The 25,672-nt window shown below is 38.8% G+C and overlaps 1 protein-coding gene across 2 annotated transcripts in view; it reads right to left on the bottom strand.

Annotated features, from left to right (window-relative positions):
• Positions 1-25,672, bottom strand: part of OSBPL11 (oxysterol binding protein like 11) — a 99,559-nt gene that overhangs the window by 15,267 nt on the left and 58,620 nt on the right. For both annotated transcript variants that reach the window (XM_034999975.1, XM_034999976.1), the window contains exons 7-10: positions 25,305-25,450; positions 20,343-20,483; positions 11,119-11,617; positions 7,844-8,030 (exon numbers count right to left, since the gene is read on the bottom strand). In XM_034999975.1, coding sequence (XP_034855866.1) covers positions 7,844-8,030; positions 11,119-11,617; positions 20,343-20,483; positions 25,305-25,450 — 973 coding nt within the window. The remainder of the gene's footprint in view (positions 1-7,843; positions 8,031-11,118; positions 11,618-20,342; positions 20,484-25,304; positions 25,451-25,672) is intronic.

The following is a 25,672-nucleotide window of genomic DNA, read 5'->3' as shown; positions in this document are numbered from 1 at the left end:
AGTCCCTATATTTGAAGTTTTGGATATATCAATTCTGTACAAAATCACATAAGCCTAATCTTAAATTAAATATAGAAACCAACTAAACCAGTAAGAGGTAGAAAAATTGAAAAAATAAATAAAAAAATTTAACATTCTCTTGCCAAAATAGAATTAAAAGAGTACCAGTATACAAAAATTATCATTAACATAGAACTGCAAGAGAACTCAAACACTATTGTTGTTGAAAGTTTAATGAAGAGTAAGTTATCTGACTAGTTTATCAACAGACAGGATACAGCTCAAATGAAGATCGGAATAAACAAGTCTAATTTTTTTTTTAAGATTTTATTCATTTATTTGAGAGAGAGAAAGTGAGAGAGAGCACAAGAGGGGGGAGGGTCAGAGGGAGAAGCAGACTCCCTGCTGCACAGGGAGCCCGATGTGGGGCTCGATCCCGGGACTCCAGGATCATGACCTGAGCTGAAGGCAGCCACTTAACCAACTGAGCCACCCAGGTGCCCCCAGGTCTAAATATATATATATATATTTTTTTAAAGATTTTATTTATTTATTTGACAGAGAAAGACACAGCGAGAGAGGGAACACAAGCAGGGGGAGTGGGAGAGGGAGAAGCAGACTCCCCGCCGAGCAGGCAGCCCGATGCGGGACTCGATCCAGGGACTCCAGGATCATGACCTGAGCCGAAGGCAGTCGCTTAACCAACTGAGCCACCCAGGCGCCCCAGGTCTAAATATTTTTAATGAAGCATTTTGCGTTCACCATAGAACATAAATAATAACAGCGTCAGATAAGATAGAGGTCCAGAACTTAGAGAATAGTGGGCAAATGTTAGGGTCTAATCAGTGCAGTATTTGTCAGGTGTAAGCCAAGGGCCTAGGAACCAGAAAGACACAGTGAAATTTAGGGAGCCTATCCATTGTTATCAATCAGGAGAAGTTAATTAAAGGTCTGTAAACTCAGAACTCAAGGCACAGATACAGGGGCCAATAAGTAAATGATCTATGAACCAGATTTTGGAAATTGAGGTAAGAGGGATTTGGAATCCAAAAGCAAACCAAACATCCAAAACCAAAGTTATGTGTAATAACAGCTCACTGGACACAAAGAACACCATGGCTACAAGTCTGCTTGACTATAGTACAGATGGGAACTCAGTTATACTTCAAAGCATAGGAACTTAAATAATTCCACTCTGAAGGGTTTCTTGCCTATTTATGTTTCTAAATGCCACGACGTAAGGATACCTGCAACAAATCCCTTCAAATTTTAATACCAGGAAAACAGTTTGTCTCTCTTGAAAAAGTGGTAGGCTTCCTTTATCAGACAATGAGAAATATGTTGAGCACCATGTTTCTTTTTTTTACTTTAACCTGAGTTGGAATTAAATTTTCTTTTCAGGTATAATCATTATCTAATCCCTTTTCCACTGCTATGATCATTATAATAATAGACTGTTTTTAACTGTTATATATGACATTTTTCCTAAAAGCCTTACAAATGGTTTCCAAAGATAGAGTGCTGGATTCTAATACTACATGGAAAGCTTCTTGAAGGCAGAGGTAGTCTTTCTATACCGTACCGCCAGTATGCAGGAAAGTGTGTCACTTGGCACACAGTTCACATAATCTTAATATCATACCATTAGATAGATAGATAGATAGATAGAGTGCTGTATCTATTTATCTATACTGATAATTCACACCTCGCTTTAGGATGATTTTATAAAATCATCATCATCCTAAAGTGAGTGTGGAAAATGGAAACAGGAGATAGACATGGACCTGAGGAATAGTTAAGTAGGCTCACCTGGCTGCATCAGAGAGAGTTGTGGAAAATGAGGGAGTAAGGGAAGACAAGTGAAAGATAATATATTTATATCAAATGCAGACAGCAGATCATGTGTCTGCTCTGACTGCAGATAGCAGTAAAAAACGAGGCTGTCTGAGGAGGGAGGCACAGCCATTGATAAAGGCATGAAAGAAAGCCTTCATTATAACATTCTGTAAAATCAAAAAAGAAAAGATATCAAAAATGGAAAAGTCTGTTTCTAATAGGAATCTTTTAAATGAGAAATTAGATGAAACCACTGGTCTTGGGAGAGATCAATATGGAAAAATGTGGAAAGTTTAGAGTCAGCTAACAGTATCCGTCAAGAGTTATGGAAAGAGTGTATATGTGGATGCAAAGGAAAGACAGAGACTATGTTAGAAAAAAGGTAAGTACTTCTAAGTGACAGAAAAATCAAATGAGTGTGTCCTGTGGAGAGGTAAAGGGTATGAAAGGGGAAAAGAAGCCAATTTAAGTAAGAAATTGAAATAAACAAGAGAGCAAATACGATGACTGACCATCAACAAAAATGAGAATGTCTACTGAAAATTATTAGGGGTCTTCCAAAAGTCAAAATATGAAAACCAGGTATCAACCAATAAGGCTTTCAGAATACTGGTAGATGCCTCCTCTAGGAATCTAGCTGCCAAGGTGGAAGAAGCTTCAGTCATGCAGGAAGGCCACATGTGGGCCCTCTGAATGACAGTCCCAGCTGGGCTCTTGGTCCACAGCCAGATCTTTTGCCTTCTCCCACACGAGTGAGCTAACCCTGGATATCTAGTTCGGTCAGGCCCTGAGATGGCTGAAGCCTCAACCAACATGAAGGACATCATGTTAGAATCACCCAACTGAGCCTAGTCAGTCCACAAAACTGTGAAAGATAATAAATTGCTGTTTCAAACACTTATGTTTTAGAGTTTATTACTGGCAGTAAATATTATCCAAAGCTATCTTAGATGCCATCCTGTTAGTTAGTGCTTAAAGGGTCAACTCTGAAGGTCTAAGCAGTCTCCCTTTTTCTAATCTCTCTCCATTCCCTTTGCCCCCCAGTCTATTCTTCACCTGCCACTAGACAGGTCTTTTTAGAAATAAATACTTAAAATATATCATTTCCAGACACAAAATTGCTTAAGGTATTCTTGTCAAAAATGCATAACCTGAGCCTAAAAAGAAAAAAAGACAAACCCAAACTGAGAAGCATTCTATAAAATTGACCTGTCATTGTCGTAAGAGACAAAGAAAGGCAATGGAAACATTCCAGAAGACTAAAGAGACATAACAATGACATGAATGCATGAATTTAACATAATGTTAAATTTCTTGAATCTGACAACCATTCTGTGATTGTATAAGAGAATTTCCTTGTTCTTAGGAAATTCAGACTAAAATATTTTGTTTTTTAAAAAAGATTTATATTTATTTGGCGGGGAGGGAGGGAGTGTACCTGCGTCCAAGTGCAGGGAGGGACAGAGGGAGAGGGAGAGAGAATCCTCAAGCAGACTCACTGCTGAGCAAGGAGCCTGACACGGGGCTCAAGCCCAGGACCCTGAAATCATGACCTGAGTCGAAATCAAGAGTCAGCTGCTTAACTGACTGAGCCACTCAGGCGCGCCCCCAGACTAAAATATTTTCAAGTGTCAGGAGGTCTTTAACTCTCAAATATTTAAGGAATAATACTAGTGATAACAATATGTATATAGAGAGTGAAAAAGAGATTTTGATAAAGCTAATGAAGCAAAATGCCAGCAACTAGGCAAAGGGTATATGAGAGTTTGTACAACTCTTCTGTAGGTTCGAAATGACTTCAAAATAAAAGATAAAAGTAATAACATATATCACTTCCATGCTTAAAATTTTAATTGGCTCCCCACTGCCTGCAGAATAAAGATCAGATTTGTCAGCAAAATAGTATATTGTATTCTTCTATCAGGGTTAAGAGATATACTCAAATATCAAGGACTGAACAGGAATACAGATAAACATACTTAATTTAAAGTTAAAAAAAAAAAAAGGTACTGTGACTTGGGTTGGAGTTTCAGTTTAGCTCCAACTAAACATTCCAACACAACTTTCTGTACCTGTTGGTGTTTACAGGCGTCAGTGTCCCCTGAGAGGCTGACCCCCACTGCCCCAGCAGCTGGTACCCATGTTGTTAATATCCACTGATTTATGCCTATGTCTCTCCCCAAATACCTTTAGCTGGGGAGGGAAGAGGAGGAGAAGGGAGGGGACCTGCCCCCTCCTCAGGCATCTGGGAGGGCCCTGCCCCCATGGGCTTCACCCTTTCCTGTGGGCTCTCTCCCCAACACATTTGTTAAAATCAAATCTGAATAAAACTACAAGTTTAATATGAAAAAAAAATCCACTGATTTACTCTTGCCTGTGGCTCTAGTATTTTCATCTCACTATCAACTATTTGGCACTGAGCAGAACATCCTAATACCAAAACTACCTTCTTAGTTCTTCATGTCATTAAGAATGACTGTCAAAGAAATGAAGATGTTAAACTCCAAGAAGAGAAAAATGAAGAGAGCCTGGAACAGCTGTTTTCAAACCTCTGCAGGGCTCTCCTAGAGGAGGAAATGGGATATCAACTAAGTGAAGCTCTAAAAAAATCAGATCTAAGAGATTAACCAGTAATATATTAAAGGAGTAATATATTAAAGGAACAGGTTCCATTTGGTAGGGTGGACTAGATTCTATCCCCAAGAAGAGAGAAACTCACACCTAATCTTTCCAAAGAAAAATATGCAAAAAATTTTCAAATCACTTACTACGTACATAGCACTGTACAGATGGAACAGAAAGCCCCAAACAGGACAGTTCTATCAAAAAGCTTACAGCCATGTTGGGGGAAATAAGACAATTCAATCAAGAGAATAAGTTTGTGTATAAATAACGTTTTTTTTTAAAACAAATGTTTTTACAGGTAATATGAGTCCTGTAGGATTTCAAGTAACACACACATATGCACATACACATACTCTCAGAATGAAGTTTCAGGAACCAGAAATAGTTTGCAAAAAGACAACTAAAATCACTCCATGTCTCCTTATCCAGAAAATAATACTTATGAGAAAAAAATAAACAACAGGCCACTAAGAATTACCTTAGTGTCACTGACAATAAGATAGCGCTGGCTTTAGAAGATTTATCCCTGTAGTTGTTTTCCCTAAGTATTCTACTCAAGCATATAGATAGAATGAGGAATACTTTCACCAAGGCAAGAATGTTACAGGGGTACAGACTTCAGCTCTAACTTTATATAAATATATAAATAAGGAGTCTGAATGGGCTGCTTGCCCCTCACACACTGTAAGTTTTGTGTGAATAATAAACGTTTGAACACAGACTGAACAGATCAGTTATCAGGCATGTTGCAAAGGGATATATGCACCTAGTAAATGTTGATCTAGTGACGTCTGAAGCCCCTGCTGGTTGTAAGGTTTGAATCCTGTAATTACTATAATGAGAGAAGTAAGTAGAGACACACAAAGCAAAGTGTTAACCATAACAATACCTTCTCTAAGGGTAAAAGGTGACTATTCTGACAATGTCTAGTGGTTCTCTTTGGGTAATATGTGTGTGTTTTAATTGTCTGCTTTAGTATTTTGAAATCTGTATTTTTAAAGGCCCATTCAGGGCGCCTGGGTGGCTCAGTTGGTTAAGCGACTGCCTTCGGCTCAGGTCATGATCCTGGAGTCCCAGGATCGAGTCCCGCATCGGGCTCCTTGCTCAGCAGGGAATCTGCTTCTCCCTCTGACCCTCCCCCCTCTCATGCTCTCTCTCTCTCTCTCATTCTCTCTCAAATAAATAAATAAAATCTTTAAAAAATAAAAAAAATAAAAAATAAAGGCCCATTCAATATCTTGGAACCAATCAATCTTTTTTTCCACTTCTAAAATTGTTAAGTACCAGCTGTCTAAGAATGAAAAAGTAAAATAGCTATATGCAGTTGAAGGTCTCATACATGGCTGGAGGGGGTGTACTTTGGTTATGACCACTTAAAACTGTCAGCACCTACTCAAGTTCAACTTCCATCTCCTATGAGCCAGTAATTCCACTTTTAGGTATCTATCCAACAGAAATTCATACATACATTCACCAAACAATGTTCTAGCAGCACCACTTGTAATGGCCTCAAACTGGAAACTACCCAAATGCCCAACATTAGAATGAATAAGTGAATTGTGACAAAGTCATACAATGTAATACAGTCTTCAGTAAGGAGAATGAACCATGCTACACATGGATGAATCTCAAAAACATAATATTGAGCAAAAGTCAAATATGAAAGAATACAGTGTATGATTTCATTATAATATATAGTTCAAAAACAGGCAAAGCTAATCAATGGTGTTAGAAATCAGTGTAGTGGCTACCCTAAGAGGGAAGGGTATAAATGGTTAACGTGTGTGTGTGTGTGTGTGTGTAATTACAACAGGGCATGAAGAGGGTCTCTAGGATGCTGGTAATGTTCCATGTCTGGATCTAAGTGGGCTCTTTTTTTATTTTTTAAGATTTTATTTATTTGACAGAGAGAGAGCACAAGCAGGGGGAGAGGCAGAGGCAGAGGGAGAAGCAGACTCCCCGCTGAGCAAGGAGCCCGACATGGGGCTCGATCCCAGGACCCTGGAATCATGACCCAAGCCGAAGGCAGCCGCTTAACCGACTGAGCCACCCAGGCGCCCCTAAGTGCTCATATTTTTACTTTGTGAAAATCATCAACAAGAGATGTATTTTTCAAGAGAGTTATAGGGCGCTTGGGTGGCTCAGTTGGTTAAGCGACTGCCTTCAGCTCAGGTCATGATCCTGGAGTCCTGGGATCGAGTCCCGCATCGGGCTCCCTGCTCGGCAGGGAGTCTGCTTCTCCCTCTGACCCTCCTCCCTCTCATGCTCTCTGTCTCTAATTCTCTCTGTCTCAAATAAATAAATAAAATCTTAAAAAAAAAAATCAATAGAGTTATAGACAGAGGAAACTATCCCTACTTTAAGGACAGTCAGAATAGACATGAAGGGCTTGAGGAAAAGAGTCAGTATCCTTTTGAAGATTTTTTTTTTTTTTAAAGATTTTATTTATTTTTTTGACAGAGACACAGAGAGAGAAGGAACACAAGCAGGGGGAGTGGGAGAGGGAGAAGCAGGCTCTCCGCTGAGCGGGGAGCCCAATGCGGGGCTCGATCCCAGGACCCCGAGATCATGACCTGAGCCGAAGGCAGACGCTTAACGACTGAGCCACCCAGGCGCCCCCCTTTTGAAGATTCTATTAGACAACTTGTCTTCATGCAGTTTGGATGATCTGGACCAGTGCTGAAGAGACTGAGAGAAGCTGAGAAGAGGGTATAAGAACTGGCCATTTCCTAGATGGGATCAGAACAAAGCCCCTATTCACAGTATTAGTACCTAAAAACACTGGCTTCCATCACTGTGCTACTTGAACTATTTTATATGATTAGATACATTTTCATGCCAGCTTGTACCAACCAGGCTTCACTGAGGCCCGGATCTAGTCTGAAACCCTTTAAAGGCAGAAATTGGGCCAGAGACTGAATGTTCATTTGTTAGGAATTCTACTCTACATCTTGTTAGCTACTTAACCAGGAAAATTTTATAACAGTAGACAGATCTGTCACTATTTTAAAAACTAGATCAGGATGGGGGCGCCTGGGTGGCTCAGTCAGCTAATCATCCGACTCTTGGTTTTGGCTCAGGTCAGGATCTCAGCGTCATGGGATTGAGCCCGGCATTGGGCTCTGTGTTCAGCGCGGTATCTGCTTATCTCTCTCCCTCTGCTCGTCCCCCCCACTCACACTCTCACTCTCTATCTCTAAAATAAATAAATAAAATCTTAAACAAAGAAACTAGATCAGGATGCCCAGAATGCCTCGAAAAAAATAGACATAAATAAAACACCAACTCCATCCACCTAAAACAAAGCAGGAAAAGAATAAGGAGTTATAATACAAGATCAAACTGGTAGAATAAGAGCCAGGTATCATTAAAATGTTCTTACCGGTGTAGTTTGCCACCATAAAATGGCTTAGTATGAAAAGTGATGCTGGCTGAATACCCAGTTTTTGCACAGTTGACACTGACTTTACCACCCAGTTCTACCCAAGGAACAGTTAAAATTGACCGGGCATATGCACAAGGTAGAGAAAATGTATACTCTTCTCCATGCTCCAATAGACTGAGGATACCTGAATATGAAAACATGAAGGTGGTTAACATCTTAAAAAAAAAAGAAAAAGACAGTTATAAAACATCCATATTATTTTTTCTCAAGTCTAGTAAATAAACATCAGTATTTTGCTTAATTTTCATTTAACTTTGGATTAAACTAACTTCACTTACAATTGTATTTGATAACATTCCTGGTAATAGTGAATCTAGGTTACTTTCATTATGACTTTGCTATCCCTTTGGGGATCATGGGAATATTAAAGTGGAATAGACCAAGATTTCCCTCTAACAGACTCTTAAAAATAAAACCTTAAGTCAGATTTTAAGAACACGTTATACTGAATCATGTTATGGTCTGATCATTAGTACTAATAACTTTCTCAGTTTGGGAATAAATAAATGTCTAATGCTATAGAGTCATGGAACTTACTCTCAGTTCAATGGGGAAAAAAAGCATTCTTCATTCTATGTATATTAGGAAGAAAAAAACTAATTCTATTATGAAAACTATGGTCATAGTAACAACTTTGCCAAATTCTGAAGTATTTGGTGTGAGGCTACAAGAGATAGAAGTGACAGTTTTCAAACAAATATTATTCTAATGGGACTTGTTTTATATTAAGTGATGCAATGTTAAAGATGTTTTTTTAAAAGAAAAAATACAGGAAGAGAAATTACATTAATGAATAATCAATTTATACTAAATAATAAAGAGACACTAAGGATATTTGAGTTACATTACTAACCCAAGCTCACTACCTGGGTCACTATCAGACTAAATACTGAATGAAAATGTACTACTAGTCTGAACTCTAATGGTATCTTTCTCTTAATGAATGCTCATTAAGTACCCCGTTCTCAATGTTCACAAAGAAGGGCAAGAGTCATAATAAATATTTTAATATAGTTAATTTTTAGGATAAGCAAATAGACAAACTGAGATTCTAAAGCAGTCTATTTACATAAAGTAACACCAATTATTTTCTTGTATTACCTTTACAGTCTTCACAAAGGGCAACAATAAATCAAGAATCATCAAGCCATTTCATAAGGAACCTGGTTCTGGCTGTAATACATTTATATATAATGGGAGCTGTCAGAAGGCATATAGACAACATACTTGGGTATATTTTAAGGGTTTAAGAGTAACTGCTGATTCATTTTAGGTTAGAAAAGATATGTTTGATTACTTTTCTAAGAATACGTCATCTTGTAACCTGGGTTTCTGATCTCTGATTTCTAAGACTGTATTTACCGTAAGTATCACACACAATATGATTTAAAATCAGTTTTGAATGTACATGATAATAGACTAATTAGGACAACAGATTCAAAGAATTCTAAAACCTCACTTACTTCATCGTTACATGGAATTTCCCCCCAACAATAAAAACAAAACATGTTCCTATTAGAACAAAATGAATTGTCGTTAAGTCCCATTCTCTGATTTTATTTACTTTTAATTGAGGTTACTATAGAAATTTTTATTTCTAAAAGGCAACCCATAAATATATAATTAGCACAGAAATACTGAAAATTACCTATTTTATACTGCCTTCATGATCAATGCAAGGTTAAGATATTAATGCTTTTCCTTATTTCCTGAAGCATTTCCTTTCTTGAAGAGCCTTACCATCACCAGATTCTCAGTAGGAGCTAAGTGTCCTCAGGGACAGTATGTTAAAGAGGAGGTTCTAAATCTGACTATGTCTTAGCTTTTGTGACCCTGAACATGTCTCATCACCTCTAGACTTGTTTTTTCCATCTATAAAATAAACCGATTTATGAAGATCTTAGAGCTAATGTTATGAAGGTTATAACTGAAGGTGGCCAACTTTTTTTTTAACTAATAAAACACAAGTGCTTTCTAATACTATAAAAGCTTTGATTAACTTAATACATTATTTGGAAATTGGTAAGACTCGTATCACAGCAGATCTTAACAATGGGGAAAACTGAAAGGGGGGATAAAGTATTTTCTTCACAGCTACTTTAACACAGTCTCAAAATGTTCGTATCATAGGCTTAATTATGCCATGCCAGCACTGTAATTTTACATTCTGAACAAATTATTCCATGCACAAGGGTTTTCCTTTAACATTAAAATGGGAGGGCTTTTTCTGCCATTATATTTTCACTAACTCTTGAATGATTTCTGCGGAAGCTTTTTGTTGTTTATTTTTTGGGTATTACCTTAAATTATTTTTTCATAACCTTTTGCTTAAGTGAAATTAAAGACTGGCAATGTAGTTTAAAATATTACCTCCTCAGAAGATATAAAAGATCAAGCTAGAAGATATTTCTAGGTAATATATTTCTTGAGTGCTTTTTATAATAATGAAAATATGGAAACAACTTCAATGTCCAAATAGAGGAAATGGTTAAATAAAAGATGGTAAATATCTTATTTCATAGGTATTATACAGTCATCAAAACATGTTTTAAAGTATTATCAGTGACATGGGAAAATGAATATTTATTGCAAAAAAGCAGGACACAAAACTATATATAGCGAACTAATCCCAACTTTACAAAACAAAAATAAAAGTATGAACATATACACAATAGAAAAAATACAAAATGCTAGCTAAACTTATCCTTCTCTGGATGGAGGTATTAGAGATGGTTTAGTTTCCCCTTGATACTTTTCTAAGTTTTCCAAATATTCTACAATAAAAAGTTTTATATTTAAAATCAGGGAAAAAATTTAAGAAGATACTTTATATTTGTCCATAAATATGAGCCCCCTTCCCCACCATTCTGGAACACACTTAAAAAGTGGAACAAAAAGGGGCGCCTGGGTGGCTCAGTCGGTTAAGTGGCTGCCTTCGGCTCAGGTCATGATCCCAGGGTTCTGGGATCGAGCCCCGCATTGGGCTCCCTGCTCAGAGGGAAGCCTGCTTCTCCCTCTCCCACTCCCCCCGCTTGTGTTCCCTCTCTCGCTGTGTCTCTCTCTGTCAAATAAATAAATAAAATCTTAAAAAAAAAAAAAAGTGGAACAAAAGTGGCACATATAATATTTCAAATTTATAATATTTATCTAGCTTCCCCAAATTTAAGATTATAGTTTGATATTAAAAATTGGAGAACAGTTTTTCTCCTTACCTTCTCCAACCATTGTCACACCTATGGACATGCCTAAGAATTTGCTCTTAGTCCAGACATGCGCATTTACACACATCTTCCTCTCCGCACATTCTGCATAAAATCCTGAGACTGGAGGATGATGGGAAACCTGCTCAGCAACAAATCTGACTGTGTAACAGTCTGATCCCACCTGGCTCAAAGTCTCCTCCGACAGAGGAGCATGATTCGTGACTGCCTGGGTGGAAGAGCTGCTGCTAACACTGGACGCCACCTCACTTTTTGGCATCCTCCAGGAACAGTGAAATGTTTCTCCAATGATAGGATTGTACGGTTTCTTAGCAATAGCTCCTTTACGGCCTTCATGAAATGAGGTAAGGTAGTACTCAACAAAACGAATCATTCTATCCTCAGCTGTGGCTCCGTTAGTGATGGCTATAAATAGGTCTGGATGAGACATAAAGTCTGCATACATTTCCAGCAAGGAACGCTTCTCTAGGATAAACGTAGGAAGCACCACCTAAAACAACAACAACAAAAGTCAACCGAAGAGGAAAATTTTAATCCATGTATATATCTGTAGAAAACTATTCTTAACCTTTTCGGAAACATTTCATTCTAGATGAGTATTAAAAACAAAGTATTTGGTCTCATTAAAAAATAAGCACGCTTAAAAGGAAATTAAAATCAAGTGGTTAAGATTAAATACCAATGCAGAACTTCAAGAGGGTCAGGTAGAAGACATTTTTAAAAAATTCCTCTAACCCCTAGACTGGATAAAAGTATCATCAGGGAAATGACGGTAAAACTCAAATGCTAGCCATGCTTTTTTTCCTTTCCTTTTTTAAAAATAAATTATGGATGACTGAGCAAGAGATGAGATAAGAGAAGAGAAATTTTCTTTTTTTTCCCTTTTTTAAAAAGATTTTATTTATTTATTTGACAGAGAGAGACACAGCGAGAGCAGGAACACAAGCAGGGGGAGTGGGAGAGGGAGAAGGAGGCTTCCTGCTGAGCAGGGAGCCCGATGCGGGCCTCGATCCCAGGACCCTGGGATCATGACCCGAGCCGAAGGCAGATGCTTAACAACTGAGCCACCCAGGCGCTCCAAGAAGAGAAATTTTCATTCCCTGAAAATAGACAGATTAAAGAGATCACTGATCAAAGCAAATATTTTAACTTACACTTAATTTTAAGGATAAGAGAACTGTTTTTAAGAAGGGAACTTTTTATTTTATTTTAGTAAAGATTTTATTTATTTATTTGAGAAAGAGAGAATGTGAGTGAGGGAGCGAGCAAGCACAAGCCCGGGAAAAGAGGCAGAGGGAGAAGCAGACTCCCTGCTGAACAGGGAGCACGATGCAGGGCTCGATCCCAGGACCCTGGAATCATGCATGACCTGAGACAAAGGCAGATGCTTAACTTAGTCACCCAGGCACCCCAAGAAGGGAACTTTTTAAAGTAGGCTCCACACCCAATGAGGACCTTGAACTCACAACCCTGAGATCAAGAGTCCCATGCTCTACTGACTGAGCCACCCAGGCGCCCCTCAAGAAGGGAATTTTTGCCTTTCACGAAGATGGTGCCAAAGGTGAAGAAGGAATCCACTACCCCCACCCCCCACTGCCCCAAAGCAGGAGCCAAAGCAAAGGCTTGGAAGGCCAAGAAGGTGGTGCCGAAAGGTGCTGACAGTCAAATGCACAAAAAAAGAAAATCCACGTTGCCTACCTTCCAATGCATCAGGACACTGCATCTCTGAAGGCAGCCCAAATACCCTCGAAAGAGTGCCCCCAGGAGAAACAGTCTTGCCCACTATGCCATCATCAAGTCTTCCCTTACTACTGAGTTAGCCACGAATAAAATAGAAGACAACAACACACTTGCATTCACTGTGGATGTTGAGGCCAGCAAGCACCAGATCAAACAGGCTATGAGGAAGCTCTATGACACTGAGGTGGCCAAGTTCAACACCCTGATCAGGCCTGATGGAGACAAGAAGGTGTATGTTTGACTGCCTCCTGACTATGATACTTTGCATGTTCCCGACAAAATTGGGATCATCTAAACGGAAGTCCAGGGGCGCCTAGGTGGCTCAGTCGTTAAGCGTCTGCCTTCGGCTCAGGTCATGGTCCCAGGGTCCTGGGATCGAACCCCACATTGGGCTCCCTGCTTGGCAGGAAGCCTGCTTCTCCCTCTCCCACTCCCCCTGCTTGTGTTCCCTCTCTTGCTGTGTTTTTCTCTAATAAATAATAAAATAAAATCTTAAAAATTTTTTTTTTTAAAAATTAGATTAAGCCACCTGGACTTCTGTTTATTTATTTAACGATTTTATTTATTTGACAGAGAGAGACACAGTGAGAGCAGGAACACAAGCAGGGGGAGTGGGAGAGGGAGAAGCAGGCTTCCCGCAGAGCAGGGAGCCCAATGCGGGGACCTGGGATCATGACCCGAGCCAAAGGCAGATGCTTAACAACTGAGCCACCCAGGCGCCCCTAAATCTAATTTTTTTCACTGAAAACAAAGCAAAACAAAACAAAAGAAGGGTACTTTTGACACCTAAAGCCAGGTAACTTCAAGGAAGATTAGTTTTATTTTTTTAAAAAAGATTTTATTTATTTTGAGAGAGAGAGAGAGCACGCGTGTAAGCAGGGGGAAGGGCAAAGGAGAGGGAGAAAGAGAAAATCCACAGCAGACTCTGAGCTGAGCTCAGGGCCCAATCCCACAACCCTGAGATCATGACCCGAACCAAAGCCAAGAGTCCGACCCCCTTTTTTTTTTTTTTAAACATTTTATTTATTTATTTGACAGAGAGTGAGAGAAAGAGAGATCACAAGTAGGCAGGCAGGCAGAGGCAGAGGGAGAAGCAGGCTCCCCGCCAAGCAGGAAGCCCAACGCAGGGCTCGATCCCAGGGTCCCGGGATCATGACCCGAGCCGAAGGCAGACGCCCAACCGACTGACCCACCCAGACGCCCCAGGAGTCCGACTCTTAACTGACTGAGTTACCCAGGGGCCCTGTGGATTAGTCTTCTTTAGAGCAGAATTGGAGAGGCACTGCAAACTGGTTCAACAAAATGAGAAAGCAATCCTGTAGTATTTTTCAAAAGCCCAAAGATGTTTGTATCTATTTAGCCTAGTAATTATTCTTCTAGAAATTTAGCCTTAGGAAACAATATGAATAAAGAAAAAGAAATGTGAAAATAAAATTAAAATCTATGCTTTTAACTGTGGTTCTAAGCAAACTTAAATATGGAAATTCCACCTGATAAACTTTGTATCATTTAAAAAGATGGTTATGGGGCGCCTGGGTGGCTCAGTTGTTAAGCATCTGCCTTCGGCTCAGGTCACGATCCCAGGGTCCTGGGATCGAGTCCTACATCCGGCTCCCTGCTCAGTGGGGAGCCTGCTTCTCCCTTTGCCTGCCGCTCCCGCTGCTTGTGTGCTCTCTCTCTCTGACAAGTAAATAAAATCTTTAAAAAAAAAAAAAAAAGATGGTTATGGGGGAGAAAAAGATGGTTATGAAGATGATACAACTAGGGGCACCTGGGTGGCTCAGTCGTTAAGTGTCTGCCTTCGGCTCAGGTCATGATCCCGGGGTCCTGGGATCGAGCCCCGCATCGGGCTCCCTGCTCTGCGGGGAAGCCTGCTTCTCTCTCTCCCACTCCCCCTGCTTGTGTTCCCTCTCTCGCGGTCTCTCTCTCTGTCAAATAAATAAATAAAATCTTTAAAAAAAAAAAAAAAAAGGTGATACAACTAATACAAAAGATACCAATGTTTCAGGTTCATTTCATGGTGAAATGAACACATACATCTTAATTTCACTTTCTACTGAAATCCATTAAAATTATATTGAATATATTTTATATATGGGGCGCCTGGGTGGCTCAGTCGTTAAGAATCTGCCTTCAGCTCAGGTCATGATCAATCCTGGGGTCCTGGGATAGAGCCCTGCATTGGGCTTCCTGCTCAGCGGGGGGCCTGCTTCTCCCTCTCCCACTCCCTCTGCTTGTGTTCCCTCTCTCGCTCTCTGTCAAATAATAAATAAAATCTTAAAATAAATGTACTTTATATAGACAAATCTAAAGATACCTTTCGAAAGTAGACAAAAACAACAAATTTTTTTTTTTTAAGAGAGTGTGCACGCGAGCTGGGGGGGCGGGGGGAGGCAGAGAGAATCTTAAGCAGGCGCCATACCCAGCACGGAGCCCAATCAATGTGGGGCTCAATCTCATGACCCTGAGATCATTACCTGAGCCCAAATCAAGAGTCAGATGCCTAACCAACTGAGCCACCCAGGTGCCCCCAAAAGCAACAACATTTTGGGAGTTAACTAGAAAGCTGACTCTTACGCAGTGGTTCATAGATTCCAGAGAGAGCTCAGGAACTGACAACATCAGGTACCTCTGGATCTGGGGGTTTACAGGAATGCTAAAATAATGATGACCGAGTGAAATCTGCATGCAGAGCAACTGAATCCTTAATTCCCCTCCCCAACTCCACACTGCTGGTAAGTGCCCTTCTTACACCCCAGCCAAGGTCTGGAGGTTTAGTCTCCAAAGAGTGAACGAGGTGGCTTATTCTCTGGTTTGGGGAACATCAGGGGCTTCCAAGAGAATGGATACCATACGGATAAAAGGGGTATGAAGTAACCCTATATGAAATAAATATTAAAGGGGCACCTGGGTGGCTCAGTCATTAAGCATCTGCCTTCGGCTCAGGTCATGATCCCAGGGTCCTGGGATCGAGCCCCACAACTGGCTCCCTGCTCAGCCGGGAGCCTGCTTCTCCCTCTCCCACTCCCCCTGCTTGTATTCTCTCTCGCTGTGTCTCTCTCTGTCAAATAAATAAATAAAATCTTTAAAAAAAAAAAAAAAGAAAGAAATATTAGATGCTAAGATCCTCTCCCACCCAACTCTCTTCTCCGCCACTCCTAGTTGCTCTGCCCACCAAACAGGAGATAAGAAGAATTCCTTCTGGGGTATTTCACTAACCCAAGAGGGAAAATCTAATGATACTAACACCAGATTTCCCAACAAATCCAGATTACTTGTCCTGAGAAGCACAGGCTCCACCCATATGTTCAAAAGTTAAATTCAGGTTTTTAGTTTCCCTACACTTAAGCATGAGCAGAAATCCAAGAAATACCAGATCTCTGAGAAAATCTCTAAATAGGAATACAAAGACAAAATAAAGAAACAGACTTGGAAGAAAGAAACCTCACTGAAAGGGGGGGGATCTTAAAAATAAAAATAATATCTTCAGACTTGAGACGATAGTAGATACATGAAACAAATATGCTTTTTGAAAAACACAATTCAGAAAACTTTAAGACATGATAACAAAAATTAAAAATCAAGAGAAGGGTCAGAAGATAAAATAGTGAGAAAACCTCTCAACACATAGAAGAGAGAGTGAGAAATGAAGGGAAAAATAAGACGACCAGACCAGGAAGTCCAATTCCCATGAAATAAAGATTTCAGAGAGAACAGGAAAAAATGTTGGAGACCAAGTCATCAATGAAAAAATTCAAGAAAATTTCAGAGAACTGAGAAATATTAGTTGTCACACTGCAAAGGCCCACCAAGTGTCCAGAGACAATTTCAGACTTCTGGAAACAAAGGACAGATTCTACATTTCAGAGAAAAAAACAAACAAGTCACAAACAGAAGATGATGAACTAGAATGGATATCAGTCTTTTCACCAGAGCACTGTAGCAAGGAGGCAATATTCTAAAGGAAAAATTAACTGCAAGTTAGAAATTCTATCCAAACTAGCAATCAAACATGAGGGCAAAATAAGGACACTTCGCACATTTTGTCTCCCACAGATCTTTCTCAGAGCTTAAATTAAAGGAAGATGTGCTCCACTGAAATGAGAGGTAACCAGAAAAGAAGAAAAAAATACAGGAGACAGATCTAGCACAGAAGGACAATGAAAGGACATCCCAGGAAGAGAGCTATAGAGCAGACATAGGGAAATCGGTCCAGATCAGAGTGATGTGATTCAAGAGACAGACATAGGAAGACTGTCATCCATGCGGTCCATGCTTCCACTGTTACCCTCTTTTGAAACCTGAGGACAGAATGCTCTAGGGAAACTGTTCCCATCTGTATCTGTATTTGGCTGGTGGTGGGCATCTGCTGAAGTGCCAACTCTCCTTTCCATGCCCTGCTGTCTGGACTGGCTGAAGACATTAATTTCACCCAAAGACACGTTCTGGCTTCACTCTACTGCTGAGAGTTGGGAGGTGGGTCACAGTTTGCTTAGTGGTGGAAAACACTGAGCAGATTCTTCCCTCTGTCCACATTCCTGCTGAATGGCCAGTATCTGGTTCACACCAAATGCTCTAACTTTGTGAGCCATATATTTGGCAAGACTCACTCAGAATTTTGCCTTCTCATTTCTTCAGAAAGGGCTCTTCTAAACTTTCTCAATAATTTATAAGATGCTGAAGCCAGGGACTCTGTTTAGCTTACCTTCTCCTAGGAGGCTTCTTCTATGAATGGCAACAGAGCCCTTTCCTTATACAGCTAGACCTGTGCTGGCTATTCACTTTTTCCTAAATTAAATAACATTGTTATGGGGTACATATGCAGGTGGTAAAACCATAAAAAAAAAGTAGGGAGATGATAAACATGAAAGTCAAGTAAGTGGTTACATCTAGGAAACAGCAGGGGACTACAACCAGGAGGGGCCCTCAGAGAGCATCCTTCTGGCCATGTTCCACAACCTGATACCTGGGTACACGTTTTACCATTGTTCTTTAAACTGTTTATACACACAGAAGACTGTGTGTAATACATTTCACAAAGAAAGAGTATTAACTGAAAAAAGGAAATGTAACAAAATTGGGAAATAAACTACATTATATGAAGAAAGATTGAGAGGAATTCTCAAAATTTAGTGTTGTGCTGTTAGGGTAATGAAATCACAGGAGATTTTTTCCTTTATTTTCCCAAACTCTCTGTGAACTGTGTAATTATACTGAATCCATAATATTATTTAAAAAGGAACAAAATGAACAGTTATTACTTATTCACAACATGCAGGCTGGGACCATGGTTACCTTTCTTGCTGCTGTAGTCCCAGCACCTAGCAGAGTGTCTGGAATATAAGAGGGGTTCAAAAAATATTTGTTCTATCAGTGTTTTGTTAGAAAAGACGGTAGATGTAACTGAGGTTTGATTACCAGATTTTTAAATGTTGCTCAAAAAGTACCATTCTTTTCAACGTTACGTGAATGTTCGTAATTCATGGTTGGTTATATATGTATTTATATCTTTAATTAACAAGGAACAAACGTGGGAAAGCTATATTATATATAGTTATCACGCCTAAAGAAAGCTTTACCATCTGGATTACTATCACAGCACATTCTTTTCAAATGTTCTTATGCCTCATAAGCCCCTATACTGTTTTTATGCCTCATAAACCGAAATCTACTAAGGGACAGCAAACACCAGCATAACCAAACAAATCTTTCATATCATTATTCATTTTAACTGATTTACAGCTAATAGTCTTTTCTGAACCACTAATATGAAAATATTTATAGAATAGAAATGACACCCAGTTGAAATATTAAGGTTAGATTAAAGAGGAAAGATTAATGGGTTTCTTTAATAATTCCTAAAATGTCTTTTCTTAGTAGGCTCTTAATTCAATCCATTTTCTTTTAAACTCCCCTACAATCACTGCAAGTCTAAGTAAAGAAAGAAATGTGTTTTGATTTTGAGATGCTTCAAAGTAAACACTAAAGGCAAAATGCTTTCTACTTAAATTACATTTTCCTTAAGTCACTTTTAATCTATGCTTTCACTACCTTCACTGACATCAAAATCCTTAATTTGAAATATACGTCCTGATGTCAATTCTGAAATTCCGTACTAATGCAAAGTAGTGTCAGTAGTAATTCTAAGTACATAATCCCACAGTAGTAATATTTGACATATGTAGGTTTTGAACCAAATTTCCTTTTCAAATTAACATCACAGATTGATTGCTAAAATAAATGAAGACACGGTAATTAGATGAACTGGAAATGCTAAAGACTGGCCTAAAATTAAAAATCATGGATTAGTATTTCTCAAACTTTAGTGTATATATGAACACATGGGGATCTTATTAAAATATAGATCTAGTCCTCTAAGTTTGGGGTTGGGGGCTGAGATTCTGAACTTCTAACAAGTTCTCCAGCAATGGTGATGCTACTAGTCTTCAGACAATATGTTCTTTTTCCAGTTTTACTCAGGTATAATTGACAAATAAAATTGTAAGATATTTAAAGTGATCTGATATATGTATACATTGTAAAAGAATTCCCACATCTAGTTAATTCAGACCACACTTTTAAAGTAAGCAAGGCTACAGACCAGGGGACTGCAAAGTATGGCCTTTGGGGAAAATCTGGCCTCTGTTTTTATAAATAATATTTCGTTGGAACCCAGCCTTGCCCAGGCCTACATGTTATCTATGGCTGCTTTCATACTATAAAGGCAAAGCTGAGTAGTTCCAACAGAGACCTGTGTCCACATAGCTTACAGAAAATGTTTACTGACCTCTGTTATAGATAACACCCAAAATGTACTATCCAACATGGGAAGTAAGAGTAAAGTAGAAGTGTCAAAGTTTTTCATGGTTTTCTGGGATTATATTCTTTTCTTTAGATTCTCTGGTTCTGTATACCAATGGACCTCTTTTATTTGTACAGAAACAAGATTATAGGTGTTTACTTGCCATGTGACTTCCTGCTGCACAAGATAATTGTCACATTTTTTATGAAATAAGAAATGTTGATCAAGGGCGCCTGGATGGCTCAGTTGGTTAAGCGTCTACCTTCAGCTCAGATCATGATCTCAGGGTCCTGGGATTAAGTCCTACGTCGGGCTCCCTGCTCTGCAGGGAGTCTGGTTCTCCCTCTGCCCCTCCTCCCACTCGTTCTTTCAATCTCTCTCTCAAATAAACAAATAAAATCTTAAAAAAAAAGAAAGAAAAGAAAGGAAATATTGATCAAGAGACTAAGAAACCAGGGGCACCTGGCTGGCTCAGTCCGTGGATCTTGGGGCTGTAAGTTCGAGCCCCCATGCAGGGTAGAGAGATGACTTAAAAAATAAAATCTTAAAAAAAATCTAAAAAAAAAAAAAAGAGATTAAGAAACCAATTAAAGAATAAAAAGCCCTGACAATATTAACAATTACAGGTCATCCTGACCTACTGATCGCCATAGCCAGTTATCCTGTTACTTACTCTCGTTAAATCCATGCCCAGCTTCAGCTGTGACAAGAGATGCAGGATGACACTACGTTGTTCTTCCACAGCTCCCAGGTCATCCTCCTTGTTGTCACATGTATCCTCTACCTCATCATCTGCATTGATTTCTTCAGGTTCCTTGAAGTCAAACAAAGCAAAAGTCTTAATATCCATTAAGAATAAAAGTCTTGGGGCACCTGGGTGGCTCAGTTGGTTAAGCATCTGCCTTCAGCTCAAGTCATGATCTCAGGGTCCTGGGATTGAGCCCTACATCAGGCTCTTTGCTCAGTGGGGAGTCTGCTTCTCCTTCTCACTCTCCCTCTGTGCTCTCTCTCTCTCAAATAAATAAATAAAAATCTTAAAAAATAGTAGAAGTCTCTTTTCTGTCACTGTTTCTTTGTGCAAGAAGACTCTTTATGTTTTCTTTCTTTTCAATACAGAAATCGAATTAAACAGCAAGCTTTGCAAACAACAGATAGGACAGACTTCGTTGCTTATTAAAGGACAGACTTCACAGCCACATTAAAAAAAAGAAGTATAAACAGCAGACTTGAAGACATTTATATTGGGCCTAAATGAATCTGGGAATGAGCAAAAATCTTTCTAAAAATATAACTTCCATCACTTGGCCATGAAACAGATTTCCTTCAATGAGTCCATTATCATTTACATTGAACATACTGTGGTTTTGCCATAAAAATAATATATAAAATACATATATTTTGTAAACATGGGATTTTTCAAAAAGAGTGAAAAATGTCTCATCTGAATCTCAGGCTTTGCAGGATTGGCCACCTGTCTGGGGATACCACCAACACCTGTAATTTAAGTTGAAGATGCTTTGGGAATAAAATATTTGCCCCCCTCTTTTTAAAGATTTTATTTATTTATTTGAGAGAGAGAGGGGGAGAGAGAACACGAATGGGGGGAGGAGCAGAGGGAGAGGGACAAGCAGACTCCCGGCTGAGCAGGGAGCCCAATGCGGGGCTCAATCCCAGGACCCTGGGATCATGACCTGAGTCGAAGGCAAATGCTTAACCGATTAAGCCACCCAGGTGGCCCAATATTTGCCCTTTTTAAAAGCTAAAACTAGGGACACCTGGGTGGCTGATCAGGCATAAAATCAAGAATGTAATGTTCTCAAATATTAAAAATTATTAAAAACAAAATATAAAACACAGCAACAGAATTAAAGAAAAATGGGTTTCTGGTCATTCTTTTGTCTTTGTTTTTCTTCTTTTTCTTCTTCCCTTTTACCAAGGAAATCTACATGCTCAAATTCTGATAATTTAATTAATGGTCTAGTTCATTTCCTCATGTTAAGACCACACAGACAGCTATTGTTTGTGTATTTCAGAATTACTTCTGTTTTTACAACCTTAAGGAGAGATCCCAAAGGCTTTCTAAATTCCCCTTTTCATGAGACTGTCAGGAAGTATTTCCTGTTGCTTACTCTAAATCAGTTGTACAAAATAGTCTAGTAAAGTTTAAGTATACTTGTGAATGCTTATTCACTATACAATGGGGGAAAAGTTGATCATCCTCCTCTCTACATAGGATACCAAACATAATAATTACTCATTTGAGAAATGTTGAGAAAACCCCTATTTGGTCTTGATTAAATAATGTTCTCCAACCCTCTGAAGAGATACCATTACATCTGGAGTCAGAACCTAGGACACAGATTAGTAATATGAATATAACCTTAACATTACTACATAATACAAAGTTTACTTCGTACTTTGGAACTTCTTCTAATGAAAATAATATCAAAGAAGTAAAACAATCTGGTAGAAAATATTTAAAAGAGTACAGTTCTTGTTGTTTTTACAAAAACAGTCATATTGTTTATTGGGATAGAAAAAAGAGGAATTCTATTAATTAATTACTGATTCTAAATCTTGGTGTGAACGGAAGAATTTGGAAGCTCTCTTTTCTTTTTGAAATGTCTCTTCTTAGAGGTCATCATCCTTTTTGTAAAGAAAAGCTTAAGGTAAAAGCATTACCAAAATTCAAACGAATGTGCGCGAATGCGTAATATCCCTACAAACCCAGAATGGTTAGCAGACAGTGGCAAGAGCTGTTGAGTTTCTAGGAATTTATAATACTTGGACATTGCATGGCAAAGGGAAACCCCAATATTCCACCAAACTCATACTAACCCCATCTTTGTCCTTCTGATTTCTGACTTGGGCACAAAGGAACTGTGGACTTCATTCTAGCCTTACTAGGGTTTAGTTTTTCCATCACGTGGCAGCAAAATCTCCCCTACTAGATGTCTGTCTCCAGCTTGCATTAACACTCATATTTCAAAAAGGCATGTGTGAAATTTTTAGAAAATTCAGGTCCATTCTGATATGCTTGAGTAGAGTCTAGTGTCTTTGTAATTAAAAATAGTATCTGTGCGCGTATTTCTTAGTACTTACACTAGGTGATATATCTGGCCTACTCACTATTTCAAAAGATTTAGGAGGGTGCCTGGGTGGCTCATTCAGTTAAGCGTCTGCTTTAGGCTCAGGTCATGATCCCAGGAGTCCTGGGATCAAGTCCTGCATCGGACTCCCCAAATCTGCATCTCCCTGACTCTCCCCTCTTTCGTGCTTTCTCTCTCTCAAATAAGTAAAAAAAAAAAAAAAAAAAAGATTTGGAAATATAACAATGTTCTCCTTCCCATCTCTGTGTCCCACCTTTAACTTTTGCCTCTCTAACCCCCAACATGCTTTGTATTCTCATTGAGAAGAGTGAAGATGTTGGAGTATATGACTTAGAGTTTGTAATTTTCACTTGGAAATTGTATCTCTCGTCCTGATCTCTCTCCAAAGCTTCGGTTACACTGGGTAGAGAGATTACTTAAAAATACACTTTAAAAATTCAACATGTTCATAAACCATGCCAAACCTTTTCTCTCAAAAGGCTCTTTCTTCCTAATTTTCCTACCTTTGTGAATGGTACCACAATTCTACCTAGTCATTTAGGTTCACAAACTTGGGAATTATCTTTCATTCAACCCTCCAACCAGTTAATCACAAGTCCAACTGATTTTCATTTGAAATGCACATTACCTATTCATTTGTCTTCATTTTTATCTCCATAGCCTTCTATCGACACTCCTTTCTTTCTTTCTCTGAATGCCCATATCCCAACAGCCTAAACTATATCAACTAAGATGGAAAAAAAAAACACTACTACTTCATGTTATCTTCTCATTGTTTCAGTGTACATGTAATTGTTGTGACTCCAAGCAGATTAGTAAATCTCTCCAGTGAAAGAACTACGTCTTTGATTTTTTGTGTCTCCTCTAATTCCTAACATTGGACTTGTCATACACTAGACAACTTAATAAATACTAACTGCTTGACTCTAGAAATGGGCTGGTCAAAAGTTACAGGGGAAAAAAAAAAAAAAGCATTTCATACTGTTTTTTTCTTCTCTCCTATCCACACTGCTGCCATTGCCTGCCTCATTAAGTCAAGGTCTTGGCCAGTTTTGGAAGTCTTTGTGTCATGTACTTCTTTTTTTAAAGATTTATTTATTTATTTGGGGAGGGGAGGGGGAGAGAGAGAGAAACTCAAGTAGACTTCCTGCTGAGCACAGAGCCCAGCAGGGGACTCGATCTCACAACCCTGAGATCATGACCTGAGACGAAATCAAGAGTCAGATGCTCAACCGACTGCCTTCGGCTCAGATCATGATCCCAGCATCCTGGGATCGAGCCCTGCATCGGGCTCCCTGCTCAGCGGGGAGTCTGCTTCTCCCTCTCCCTCTGCCCCTTCCCCTGCTTGTGTGTGTGCTCTCTCTCAAATATATAAAATCTTAAAAAAAAGAGAAGTAATTTGCTAATATATATAAATAACCATACGCTGTGCATTACTCTTGACTCAGTAATTCTACTTGGGACTATAACCTAAAGAAATAATCCAAATTAAGAGGAGAAAAAAAACAGTAGACAAGATGACATAGTGTTATTTATAATAACAAAAAATAACAACGAGCCTAGATATTTAATAACTTATTAAGTTATTAAATATCTAGGCTCGTTGTTATTTTTTGTTATAAAAATTCCGTTTAAAATTTTAATTATATAGGCCAGATAAAATGCTTATGAGAAGTATCAAGTAAAAAGAGCTTAGAATAAAACGATCTATGTAATGACCATAAAAAAAAAACACAAAAGGCAAAAGATCCATGATTTTTTACAGTGGTGGAACTATGACTAGAATAAGACATTCTTTAGCTTCTGAGAAATGTGGGATAAATAATACTTATAAAAATATTATAAAACCCCGAGACTATGCTATTTTGAGTAACAAAAAAAAATGGTTTGGTAAAGTTCTTAAAACAAAGAAGACTTCATAGTAATTTTTTTTTTTTTTAATTTATTTGACAGAGAGACACAGCGAGAGGGGGAACACAAGCAGGGGGAGTGGAGAGGGAGAAGCAGGCTCCCTGCCGAGCAGGGAGCCCGATACAGGGCTCAATCCCAGGACCCTGAGATCATGACCTGAGCCGAAGGCAGACGTTTAACGACTGAGCCACCCAGGTGCCCCTTAATAGTAAATTTTTAAACTTGTAAATTTAATAGTAAGCATCTAATAATGTTAAATTAAGATTTAAGAAGAAATGTAAGAGAGAAATAGTGTGCAAATAATCTTATATGTTATTCTCTAGAAAAATAAAAATATGTAAATTACAACTTTTAAATACAGTTTTATCCAGCAAAAGTAAGCCCAAACTAAAAAAGGCACATAACTTAACCTGCAAAACACAATGTGTACAAGTATTATACAACAGACCTCTTCTAAAGCCAGTGCTGTTTAAATTAGAAAAACAATGTCTAGAGTCTCAAGAATGTTGTGCTGGTGTTAGGATGACTTGCATGCCCTGCCAATGAAAAGAGAACTGAACCTTTTCAGTAATTCCTAGTTTTTATATCAAAACCATATTTTCACATTACCTTACCCTTGCTAATGGTCCAGATTCTTCAACACACTGCTCTTCTGGGACCGCCACTGGTTTACTTTGCTCAGTTGCAAAAGGCTGGTCAGCTCCATTTTTATAGTGGTTTGATAAAGGTATCTTTGGTTCTAACCACTCGATTGTCGTTCCTGATGAAGTAAGAGAAAACTTTCGCTGAAACTTGTTCATAATCTGGAAAGTTCAGCAGATGTGGATTTTATTAAACAATTTTGCTTTGCGCCCACAAGACTAAAAGCAATTCAACCTGCTGAGACTCTGCAAAACAGCCACTTGTATCTCATTAGCATGAGCACCATGATTGGGTATTTTACAAGAGAACAACTTGCAACTTGAAATCAGATACCTTTTGA

Source organism: Mirounga leonina, unplaced genomic scaffold (genome assembly GCF_011800145.1).
Source record: "Mirounga leonina isolate KUSES-001 unplaced genomic scaffold, KU_Mleo_1.0 Mir_115, whole genome shotgun sequence".
NCBI classification, from domain to species: Eukaryota; Metazoa; Chordata; class Mammalia; order Carnivora; family Phocidae; genus Mirounga; species Mirounga leonina.
This window is presented reverse-complemented; position numbering and strand designations above follow the sequence as displayed.